Source organism: Fusarium oxysporum, chromosome 7 (assembly GCF_000149955.1).
Source record: "Fusarium oxysporum f. sp. lycopersici 4287 chromosome 7, whole genome shotgun sequence".
Taxonomy (NCBI): Eukaryota; Fungi; Ascomycota; class Sordariomycetes; order Hypocreales; family Nectriaceae; genus Fusarium; species Fusarium oxysporum.
Window position 1 is genome coordinate 2,123,817 of NC_030992.1, and position 10,423 is coordinate 2,134,239.

Sequence of the window (10,423 nt, forward strand, 5' to 3'; positions counted from 1 at the left end):
ATCGGGTCAACACGCCTAACTAAAGGCACAACACATTTAATCTCTATGTGAATTTTGCGTATTGGTTTCAAAGCCACAACAATCTCTGTCCACCATCTAACGTCAAGGCACGTGTTCTTTGCCAACATGCAGATCTGCTTCGGCCACCTCTGGCGCTTCTTGAGGCTGAAACTGTGCTTCAACTTCTGCATGAGCATTTGCATTGATCAAATATATATGGCTCAAGAGAGTATGGGCATAAAAAGAAAGCTTTTGTACAGTATCTCAGCCCCAAGTCGAGGCTGTGGGCTTCCTCACCACGAGTCTTCTGGATGTCTTTCAGGAGCAACAGTTAAATACAAAACGCCCAGATGAAATGTGACAACTTCACCGCAGACTATAGTTCATGAGAGAGGTAACATTCATTAAACTTTATCCTCAGTTTGTGGCAACCTTTTCCACATGGCTTGGCCACTTCTAAATGCTTGACCCGTTGCAAACAATTAAAGGAGTCTGCAGTGATTACCAACCTTCCGTACATGAGTATACGCACACACAACCCGCATGTGTGTTGTATGACTTGAGGTGTTTTAGACTTGTTTATATCCTATTCTTTGTCATGGTTCTGAGAATTCGTTTTATGTGGGGACGAAATAAGAGGAAACCTTCCAACTACTTCCTGAAGTTCGCAAGATGATATCGCAGGATAGAGGCGGCATCCTGTCCGAGTTTGCTCAAGAAATGAAGTGAAAGGAAGCCTCAGACCGTGAAAAGCTGTCGCTTGGACCTCAAAAGGAGGCGTAAGCATCGGACGAAGCATCGAGCGGAGGGTCGTTTGGCGATGATATTATCAAGAAGAAGTGAAATATCTCTTGAGGTGCGCCTCGAATCTTCTTGTTCCACTGGTTGAAACCTTTCCCTTGCATCTTGTTCGGTCGCTTTAATGACCAAGAAACACTTCAACAAGACATATACCTCGATCTCAAAGCAATTCCTGTGTATCGTCGGCTTCTACCCCAGATGCAACGGCATCGTGTGATACAAGCATGCTTTGTCAAGCTGACAGATATGTCGAATTTGTTAAACCTTGTCACACAACATTGGGCATGAAACCGAGATGATTGATGTCGCTACATGAGGTTGCCAACAATGTCGAGGAGGCTCTTTGCAAAGTACTCGGCATTACGTATGGTGTACATGGTTGCACACAGCTATGACAGGGCTTTCACCCCCTTTTACAAAGCGCCACCGTTTCACTCCTGCCAGAAGCCGCCGGACCTCCAAAATATATAAGTATTGCTTAGCACGATCCGCTGATTGTTGACCGTGCCCGCGGTTATGCTTGTAGTACCGCAGTCGCAGTTATGTCCCTGGGCAAGCATAAGGCGAGGAGCTATGAAGGCAATCAAATGCAAGGGGTCGTTTTCTCATACAAATTCTTCATTGTCACCTCGACATGAGCAACATGCGTCTAACCACATGAAAAGACGGAAATCGATGATCGACTGTACACCTGGTCCGTTTCACCCGACCAGCGGTTGTTCTGAAAGCGGCTGAACTTGCCGTGTGGAAGCTCGTGCTATAGTTTGCTAGTATGAGCAATCACAATGGCTAGACACCCGGGTTGCTCTTTGGTAATGAAGCGGGAACCCGCTCGGATGTGGCAACCATTGAAGTTCTGGGATCGGTCCGTTCATCCATGTCTTTGCTGGCGTGTGACGAAAGTGTGTAGGAAAACTTCTAAGCGATTGACATTTTCATACCTCCATTCGCGCAAATTACACTTCCTGTTGTCCACCCACTCTCTTCTGAACAGAGCATATCAATTGTACCGGCGATTTCGGTCGTAAACCCAGGTCTTCGATTACCCATGTTCTCACGTACCGTTCGATCAAAGCGTTCAGCATCAGTCCCAACCATAGCCAAAACCTCCGGTTCACCGTTATACTGCGCCAATGGGGCTGCGTCAACATAAGGCTGGTTTATGTTCCAGAAAGTCTGTCCAGCGGCTGCGTACATATCTCCCCAAGCAGGCCCGGGATTGACAGCATTGACTGTAGCACGAGTAGCCAGCTCACGACTCCAGGTCCGTGTCATTGCTTCCAAGGCCGCTTTACTCCCGGCGTAAACAGATTGGCCCTGATACCCGATAGACGAAGATACACTGGAAACATTGACAATGCGGCCCGCGCGGTTTGTGGGAAGATGCGGGGCGACAGCCTGGGTCAGGAGGAGAGGGGCCAAGACATTGACATTATAGACGCGGTGAAACTCGACTTCTTGAATTTTTCCATGTCTTTCATCATTCATATGCTGGTTAGACGAGACACCGGCATTGTTGATTAGTATATCAATTTGGAAGGGCTTGTGCGGGTTATATAAATCATGAAGGCGACGTGCAGCTTCAATGATTTTAGGAGAAGCTTCGGACGGCTTGCCCAAATCGGCCTGTACTGCAAGGCATTTAATGCTGTGCAGAGATGATAGCTCGCCGCAAAGATTTCTGGTTAGTTCTGTGGACGAGTTGGAGGTGTAAACAAGGAGAAGATTGCATCCTTTGGCAGCGAGTCTCGCAGCAACGGCTGCACCAATACCTTGGCTGAGTCAGTGACGTTGTAAATTGGAAGTGGTTGGTGATAGACCAACCTCGAGAGCCTCCTGTGACTATTCCAAGCTTTGAGTCATAGGGACGATGAGACCTGGGGGAAGCTGCTGTATTCGCCATGATGGATGAAAGGACGAGTAGGTTTTATATATCAATTGATCGAAGAACAGCTCGCTGAGGACGCAGTCAATGAGAGTTTACATAAACCAGTATGTGCTTTGATAAGAAATTAAATTCAAAAAAGTAAATGATGCTCAAAATTTCGATTTATTATGGCGATGGATTTTGGAGGGTAGGTTGAGAACCCCACGAAGGTTCCTTTGAGTCTGCATCATGATGGTGGGGGCATGTGACGTAGACAACGTATGCCGCTAAACATAGAGGCAAGTGCGACACTATCTCATCATCAATCGATGCTACAAGAATGCATGGGAAAGCTCTTTCCATGAATACAAAACCAAGACCTATGTTGACTTATCACGGTCATAGCTTCAATCACACCTTCCATTTGGAAGCCAGTTCCCTTCACATTCGAAGATTCTAAAGAGTCGACAAGAGGAGTCTACCTAAGTATATGCGGGGACCTATGAGGGGTAACAGCTGAGGGGTGCTCCAGGTCCATATCATGAAGCTCCTCCACTACCTTACAGGATGCTGCTGATGGTGAACCTTATGAAATGGCCCTAGGGACTTCTTCCCACAATCCCCAAAGCAAGGGTCCTAGCCAATCAGAGACTCAATATCATGGAATCAACGGTCTCATTGATGGACAACTGAGAATGTCTCCATCAAGCCTTTCTTCTTTTATACAACTAACGGCTTTAGTCGTCAAATGCTCCTTCGACCGCTAGTCTGTTGTGCTCTCACTCGTCTTGTTTGGGTAACTCCGAATACTTCACGATGGAGACGGAACAGCGGTGATAACAAGGAATTGTCGTGTCACTGACCTCGGAATGTCCCAACTAGGGAGAACACCTTGGTATCGGAGGGCCGTGAGTCGCCGATGCTATTGATTGTTGATAAACAGAGGGTCTTCCAAGAGGGAAGGGTTCCGGGGCGCGGAACAAGGGGAGGGGATTTGGCCAGCAATTGCTATCCTTGGATCGTATAAAGGCTCATGTATTACAATCTTCACTCTCATGTCTTTTGAGACACAATCTCTCTTCTGTCTTCCCCCATCACTTTGTATACCTTATTTGTTGGAGAAGCAGTACTCAACATGTCTGATCTTAACCCCCTCAATGGAGGCAACTTCGTCCATGATAACAAACGCGTGGTCGATGGAGGCTCCATTCTGAAGCGTTTCTCTCTTCAGGGCAAGACTGCCATCATTACCGGTGCCGCCGCTGGTATCGGCCTTTCTATCGCCGAGGCTTACGCTGAAGTCGGTGCCAACATTGCAATCTGGTACCGTACCAGCAGCAAAGCTGAAGAGCGTGCTGAAGAAATCTCCAAGAAATACAACGTCTCAGGTAGAGCATTTGCAACTTTCCCCCCAAAAGTCTACTTTTTAACGAAACTTCTCCAGTCAAGGCCTATCAGGTTGATATGAGAGATGCCGAAGCTGTTGAGAAGGCTATCGACCAGTCAGTCAAGGACCTTAACGGTCGGTTGATATCTTCGTGGCCAATGCCGGTATTCCTTGGACGAAAGGTCCCATGGTCGATGGCCCTCTTGATCACTACCGTGATGTTGTCCAGACCAACCTGGACGGCACTTATTACTGTGCCAAAGTTGCAGCTAAACACTGGCGTCGCCAGAAGGTCGAGGGGACTGATATTAACGGCCAACCTTTGACAAATTACACATCTGGTAGTTTCATTGCCACGGCGTCCATGAGTGGAAGCATCGTAAACACTCCCCAGCTCCAGGCTGCTTATAATGCCGCCAAGGCTGGTGTCATTCACCTCATCAAGAGTCTGGCTGTTGAGTGGGCTCGATATGCTCGTGCCAACGCCATCTCTCCCGGTTATATCATTACTGAGATCTCCAACTTTGTGCCACAAGAGACCAAAGACATTTGGAAAGACAAGATTCCTCTTGGGTATGATTTCTCTATCTGTATACAGTCGATTTGCTGACAAGTACATAGCCGTGAGGGCGAGCCTCATGAGCTCCAGGGTGCTTATCTGTTCCTAGCATCAGACGCTTCCACATACGCCACTGGTGCCAACTTTGTTATCGATGGGGGCTACAGTGCTCCATAGTTCTGATATTGGAGAAATAGGGACCTGTCATTTGCACATAAAGGACGACGAGTCACTCAGGCAGTATATGAATCTTAGCATAAACATTGTTATAGAAAAATAGACTATACTAAGTATAAGAGCCTATAGAGAATAAGAAGAATAGGTAAAAGAAGGGGGGGTATTGAAACACGTACGACAAGCCTAACCTTCTACCAATACACCATAGACGACTCTACCAACAAAATCACGATGTCCAAACTGAAAATGTCCTCATTCGATGTACTCGCCCGGCTCAAAGCCCTCGCCTCAGTTGTCCTTTCTCCATTTATGGGGAGATAAAGGAGAATGGACGCCTGTAAGACGTAACGCCTCTGCCTTCATGGCTGGGTCGTCCTTGATAGTCCCCTGAATTTTGGCGTATTGGCGCTTGTTCTTCCACCCAAATGGATCGAACGGAAGTCTCTTGATACCCAGACTATTCTGTTCCTCGTCGTACTTTGTCGCTTGAAGGATAGAATCTGCAATTTGCACAAGCTGCGCAAAAGAGTCGCTCTTTGGGAGCTTGTTAAGTTCACCGCGCCCATGTTTGACATATTTTACGCCTTCAATTAGGATACTCTCGTCTTTAGTCGTCAATACCGTGAAGAATGAGCATAGAGCCTTTGATTTGGCGATTGACCTCTGGATCCATCGTTTCGAAATACTCTTTGCACGACTTGACCCATTTGTCAGCGTCATTCAGGAGAATTCTTGCCAATGTATGATCGCCCTCCCGTAGAGCAAGTTGAAGATAGTTGCGAGTTCGGAAGAAGCAGACCAAGTTCAGATAGTTGATTCGGTCCACGAGGTTCGGTGCTTCTTCTTCATCGGTTCCTTTGTTCTCCTTCCGAACTGCATTGATTAGACTGTCAACCGTGATGTAGTTGGCTTTTCCTTGAACTCTTATGCTGTCATTGCTGGCCCGAAGTTCCTCTTTGAGGTTTTGTACTTGTAACTCCAATTCCTTGACCCGGTTTCTGCAAGCATCGTCCTGGGTGGCATGAGACTGTGCGGCTTTTACTGACCAGGGCTTCTTCTCGAGTTCCTTTATCTTGCTTGAAAGTTTTCTCGTTGTGTCTTGTTCACTGCATAATTGATCTAAGAAAGTATCCCTTTCTGATTCTGCTTCGGAGACCTTCTTCTCCAAGCTTTCCTTGGTTACAGGTGATAATGGTGAGCTCTGACTAGACTCTGAGGCTTCTCTGACGGAAGTTAACGGGGTCCTAGGTAGCTTTACGGTGGGTGGAGGCGGAATAGAATGTTTGTTGTATTGCATCGAGGAATCCTCAAGGTCCGCCTTTTCCTCTTCCGCCTTACTCCCTGCTGTCATGTCAGTATACAAAGCCAGTTGACGAACATCTTTTTTAGTTACCACAGGGTTCGTTTTGTATATCCGTCTTCTCTTTTTCCTCTTGTTGTAGCCTTTCTGTCTCCTCTTTGAGCCTGTGGACTTCCATCTCGAGCTTGCTGTTTTCAGTTTGCAGCTGCTGACAGCGAGACTCCTTTTCTTCACAATCTTTGATGGTCTGGCCTAGCTTTTCAGTTACATCGTGCTGCTGCGTGGCCATCTCGAGCTGCAGTCGATCCATGCTCTTGATGAACTCGTTAACATACTGGACAGGGACATCCTTCTTGTTCCTGCACCAGATTAAGAGAGCTGCATGGATCCCACTGTTGGAGATAAATTGGTGAGTCACCTCCTCTCTCAGTTCAGGAGTTACATTAACCCCTTGGTCCTCCAGGCCTTTGTTCTGCTTCTCGGCTTTCTCCATTGGAGGAGTTGTAGGTCGCAAGTGAGGGCCCAGTGGGTCGGGTTTACCTGCAAAAGGGTCAATTATTCTAGCGTCATACGCCTGTTGCGCATCCTTGATCTCTTGGTTTGATACTGACATGTTCCGTGCGAACTGAAATTCACGATCCGGATCGCCTCTTTCGGGTTCATGGTGCTTGCTTCCCCACCAGTTGTGATCTTTTGTCTTTCGCTTATTTCTGTAATTTTTGTATGTTTCTATAGTCTCTCGAGCCACTTGAGTCCTGGTCGGTTTAGTTGACGTGGGGGAATCATCGAAGTAAGGCTCATTCTGGCTACGAGGAGATCCGGAGCCAGTGTCTTTGAGGGAGGGTTGTTGTTGGTGGTGATGAACCGTTTGTCCTGTTTCCTGGACCTCTTGTCCTGTCTCCGATTTTTTATCTTCCGTCATTTCGAATTTTGAACTCTGGTTCCAGAAGAAGTAAACAAATGTTGTATGAGAAGGAGTCTTGGGTCGTGGCATGGGCAATTATCGAGGGTCCCAAAGGCTTTAATAATTCCTTGAAAATCAATAACGTCCGTGTAGCAACCCTGAAGATGAGCGTTCTCTTCGAACAAGGACTTAAAAGGATTGATTACAGGCAAGGCTGGTTAACCGTTGCATCACCCCCTTGAGAGCGTCTTCTTTTGGTGGGCACGTTCGCTTTTTTAGGACACGGACAGACATCCTTACTGCAAAACAACTTCATAGAGAGTTGAATCTGGTGAACATTCAATGTTTAGTATCACGCTTATTTCTATTCCATATCGCCCTCTCAGTAGGCTACAATTAACAAGTATCTTGTCTTCCCTAAGGTACGCTTCATCGATCATTGTACGCCTTGTGTACGTCCAAGTTCATCGACACCTTCTGTCTTAACCTAGTGACCTTTTTTAAAATATGGAATCTTCTGGACTCTAATCGCTCGTCCCCCAGACCCTTGACGTTGTGCCTCGGTGATGGTTGCACAAACCTAGGTACTCGAGTCGAGTCCTTTGTCCATCGCTTATTAGAGCTGCCAACACTCGAAATAAAGGACCACGGCAAAGTCGTGCCCAATGCTTCGGACTTGTTTTGGATTGACCCAAAGATTTCGTTTTCAAAAATAGAACTTTCCGTCGGCAAGCCTCAATCATTTGTTGGGCAATATGTTGTTCAACCACATTCATAAATCTCTTTGTCAATTTCAACGAAGGTGTTGAGACCCATAAAATGTCGCAATGCTGCCTCAATGGCCATTTCTTCTTGTTAGACCCCAATGTTACAAGACTATTGAGGTATAGTAGTATAACCTTGTACTATCAATACCAGACAATTTCTCTCAGAATGCGTTCCACGCTGGTGTCCTCGATACTATGTCTTCTGACCCTTCTCCGGTATAAACTCTGTCTTCCACATGCACCGAAAACTCAGTGGTCAACTTGATGCCTCTTTCATTCTCCAACATTGCGAATCCAGTGGCTGATTCAGCATCCGATGCCGTCTTATTCCCTTTTAGATCTCTTGGCTGCCCGTGGATTGAAACATGAGGGTTTGCAGTCATGTAATCTCTGTTCCAAGAATCATTCAGGGGTTCTTGGGCGCTGCTTCGAGATAACTTCCTCATGTTGTAATGATTATAGTAGTGGTTGTTGGTCCACTCGAAAAGGGTCTGGAAAGCAGGGAGACAGCCGCACCAAAGACCCGAGTTGATCTCTAGGGAGAAGAATGGTGCTACTCGAAGGCTGATGTAAGTTCTATAGTATATGTCAGTTGTTATTCTTAATACTCTGCAGTGGTTGACTAACATGTCCACATTCATGTTTGTTGTAAGCAGAAGAATGAGCCTGGTGATTGTCGAAACAACAGCAAACAGTCCAAGCAAAAGCATCAACGTCATCTTAATGACTTGAGCTCGTGTTTTGTTGGTTGACGCTGAAACCCATATACAGAGGCTGAGTATCACGACGTTAAGAATAGTTGACATAATCGAGTGAGCCCATCTCATACGAGACAGGCTATATTTTGAGACGCACTGTCTGTCTGGCTTTGCGGCGTTGAATACATCTCTATCCAACTCAGTCTCCGAGTTATGAATAAGGGAGAGAAAGGAATCAACATACGATACCGGGCTACAGGACAAAAGGACGAATAAGAATGAAGCCACAGCAGTGATTATGGTTGCCACAAAAACTCCATATACGCACGTCATAAAAGATCCTGTTGACTCAGATCAGTAACAGGAACTTGGAAGTGGGTGGTTGTCTTACTGTCTCTGTTGATGCGAGGAAGACAAGCAAGGATTGATAGCCTGACAAATCCACCCGCCAAGATGAAAACTAACTTGTCGACAGGAGACAGCTGTAGCAATGAATAGTCAATGTCTGGAGTGTACTTGTAGGATTCCATGCTTGGGTACATACTGACAAAAATTGAAGCAACGTCTCCTTCGGCACATCCTGTATGTGATATCCAACACCCTTCGTCAAAAGGACGAATTCTATACAAGAAAAGGTCATGACAAGGCCCTAGTCATATGTAAGTCGACCCTGATTTCGATGGGATATTACAAGGAGTATTTACCCAAGCAACAACAGCCAACAAATCATCCCATCCAAGATTCTTGACCATAATACCGCGAACATACAATCGCAAAATCATCAAGATATTAGTGATGACCATCAGGGCAACGTTGAGGTCGAAAACAGATTGGCCATTGCCGTGCCTCGGGTCAAATTCAGCCCTCTCCAGGACCACCATCCTACCCAATCGAGTCCGTAGCCGTCGTCGTGATGGTGATAGTAGTAGTGATGGATATAGCCCGTGTCTTCTCGTCGTCGTCGTACTCGGAAGGACGGCCTCTGCCGAGCTTGCGATTGATGATATCCGATATCCGTGCAAATGAGCAAGACATTGATGATTGATATGAAGAGTCACTCAGTTTCTGACATAGGTGCCCGAGCATTTGGAAGTGCAGTGTGGGTTGAAGAAGAGAGGAATCGTGGTCTACGGGGATAATCCCATTCTTTAGAGGGAGATGACGAGCCATGGCGTACGCTTCCAGACAGTTTTGGGCATTCTTGGGTATAGGGCAGAGGTCTATAAAGCCACATTGTCGTCCATCGAGAGCCAAAACGTTGGTGGGAGTCTCTCTTGGCCGGACCTGGCTAAGCGCCGTTGATCTTCTGTTCTTGATCATGAGACATATCGAACCAAACTCGTGGCCACGTTACACGAGGGCCCTCTTTCGGTAGGGTATGCTCAAAACTTGAATCGACAGGAATAGTGTTGGTATAGAGTTGACAGCTTATTTTGAGACCGTATGCCAGCCTTCATCAGACTCCTCATCTCGACTCCTAAAATACGGCAACACAGTTGAGAGTGGCCGGACCACTAGGAACCTGACTCTACAACGACCAAGGAGTATGAGAGACAAAACATGCGTCTTGAGACAATATACCAAATTCTTGGGATCTGTTTCCTCTTGTTTCTTCACTGCTTTTTGTCGGTAATGCGAAGCTGTTGGCAATCTCGCAATATTGACTCGGCTTTGGGCACGGCTATCAAATTTGCTTCAATCCAATAGATCGATTCTATTCACGAATTGATCAAACATATTTCCGAATCTGGTCGATCCGGTCGATGTTGTCTTGTCCTCCCGTTCCTGGCGAGGCGCTAAATCGGCACAAACATGCCTCTGTGCCTTGCATACTGTACATCGTGGGCCGTAACCCCTGCATTCCAGTCAACAATAACACGGGTTTTGACTTTGACAGCCATGCTATGCCGAACGATCTGCGCAGCCTCGAGATTAGAGTTGGTGGCAGTTCTCGTTGCATGCA

The 10,423-nt window shown here is 46.6% G+C and overlaps 5 protein-coding genes across 24 annotated transcripts; 1 reads left to right on the forward strand and 4 right to left on the reverse strand.

The window, feature by feature from the left end:
- Nucleotides 1-1,049: 1,049 nt before the first annotated feature.
- Nucleotides 1,050-2,895, reverse strand: FOXG_05382 (3-oxoacyl-[acyl-carrier protein] reductase). The gene is made up of 2 exons (XM_018383629.1): nucleotides 2,626-2,895; nucleotides 1,050-2,573 (listed from the first exon to the last, which is right to left on the reverse strand). Exons 1-2 carry the CDS (start codon nucleotides 2,702-2,704, stop codon nucleotides 1,720-1,722), a joined length of 933 nt encoding a protein of 310 aa, XP_018240603.1. The 5' UTR covers nucleotides 2,705-2,895; the 3' UTR covers nucleotides 1,050-1,719.
- Nucleotides 2,896-3,803: 908 nt separating this feature from the next.
- On the forward strand, nucleotides 3,804-4,791 carry FOXG_05383 (oxidoreductase; the record flags this gene model as incomplete). Its single annotated transcript, XM_018383630.1, has 4 exons — nucleotides 3,804-4,056; nucleotides 4,113-4,190; nucleotides 4,238-4,628; nucleotides 4,677-4,791. The coding sequence occupies 4 exons, from the start codon at nucleotides 3,804-3,806 to the stop codon at nucleotides 4,789-4,791; spliced, it is 837 nt and encodes a 278-aa protein (XP_018240604.1).
- Nucleotides 4,792-5,079: 288 nt separating this feature from the next.
- FOXG_05384 (uncharacterized protein) lies at nucleotides 5,080-7,085 on the reverse strand (the record flags this gene model as incomplete). Its single annotated transcript, XM_018383631.1, has 3 exons — nucleotides 5,080-5,391; nucleotides 5,453-6,132; nucleotides 6,185-7,085. 3 exons carry the CDS (start codon nucleotides 7,083-7,085, stop codon nucleotides 5,080-5,082), a joined length of 1,893 nt encoding a protein of 630 aa, XP_018240605.1.
- Nucleotides 7,086-7,720: 635 nt separating this feature from the next.
- Nucleotides 7,721-9,734, reverse strand: FOXG_05385 (uncharacterized protein). Of its 20 annotated transcripts, XM_018383645.1 has the most exons (6): nucleotides 9,165-9,734; nucleotides 9,005-9,109; nucleotides 8,852-8,942; nucleotides 8,705-8,801; nucleotides 8,390-8,650; nucleotides 7,721-8,338 (listed from the first exon to the last, which is right to left on the reverse strand). In XM_018383645.1, the coding sequence occupies exons 1-6, from the start codon at nucleotides 9,339-9,341 to the stop codon at nucleotides 7,924-7,926; spliced, it is 1,146 nt and encodes a 381-aa protein (XP_018240609.1). In that variant the 5' UTR covers nucleotides 9,342-9,734; the 3' UTR covers nucleotides 7,721-7,923. The 20 variants fall into 20 exon arrangements, with proteins under 20 accessions (XP_018240609.1, XP_018240607.1, XP_018240625.1 ...); XM_018383633.1 differs by having other exon boundaries at nucleotides 8,390-8,801; XM_018383643.1 differs by having other exon boundaries at nucleotides 8,705-8,942.
- A 522-nt stretch (nucleotides 9,735-10,256) lies between these two features.
- On the reverse strand, nucleotides 10,257-10,361 carry FOXG_19048 (uncharacterized protein; the record flags this gene model as incomplete). Its single annotated transcript, XM_018399225.1, has 1 exon — nucleotides 10,257-10,361. One exon carries the CDS (start codon nucleotides 10,359-10,361, stop codon nucleotides 10,257-10,259), a length of 105 nt encoding a protein of 34 aa, XP_018240626.1.
- Nucleotides 10,362-10,423: the final 62 nt, after the last annotated feature.

Bases quoted from the DNA above. Each gene is read 5' to 3' on its own strand.
- FOXG_05382 (XM_018383629.1), bottom strand. From the start codon at position 2,704: ATGGCGAATACAGCAGCTTCCCCCAGGTCTCATCGTCCCTATGACTCA. The intron at 2,574-2,625 runs GTTGGTCTATCA...GACTCAGCCAAG, and splicing joins AGTCACAGGAGGCTCTCGAG to GTATTGGTGCAGCCGTTGCT.
- FOXG_05385 (XM_018383632.1), bottom strand. From the start codon at position 9,341: ATGGTGGTCCTGGAGAGGGCTGAATTTGACCCGAGGCACGGCAATGGC. The intron at 8,943-9,004 runs GTATGTACCCAA...TCATTGCTACAG, and splicing joins CGTTGCTTCAATTTTTGTCA to CTGTCTCCTGTCGACAAGTT. The intron at 8,802-8,851 runs GTAAGACAACCA...CTGAGTCAACAG, and splicing joins TCCTCGCATCAACAGAGACA to GATCTTTTATGACGTGCGTA.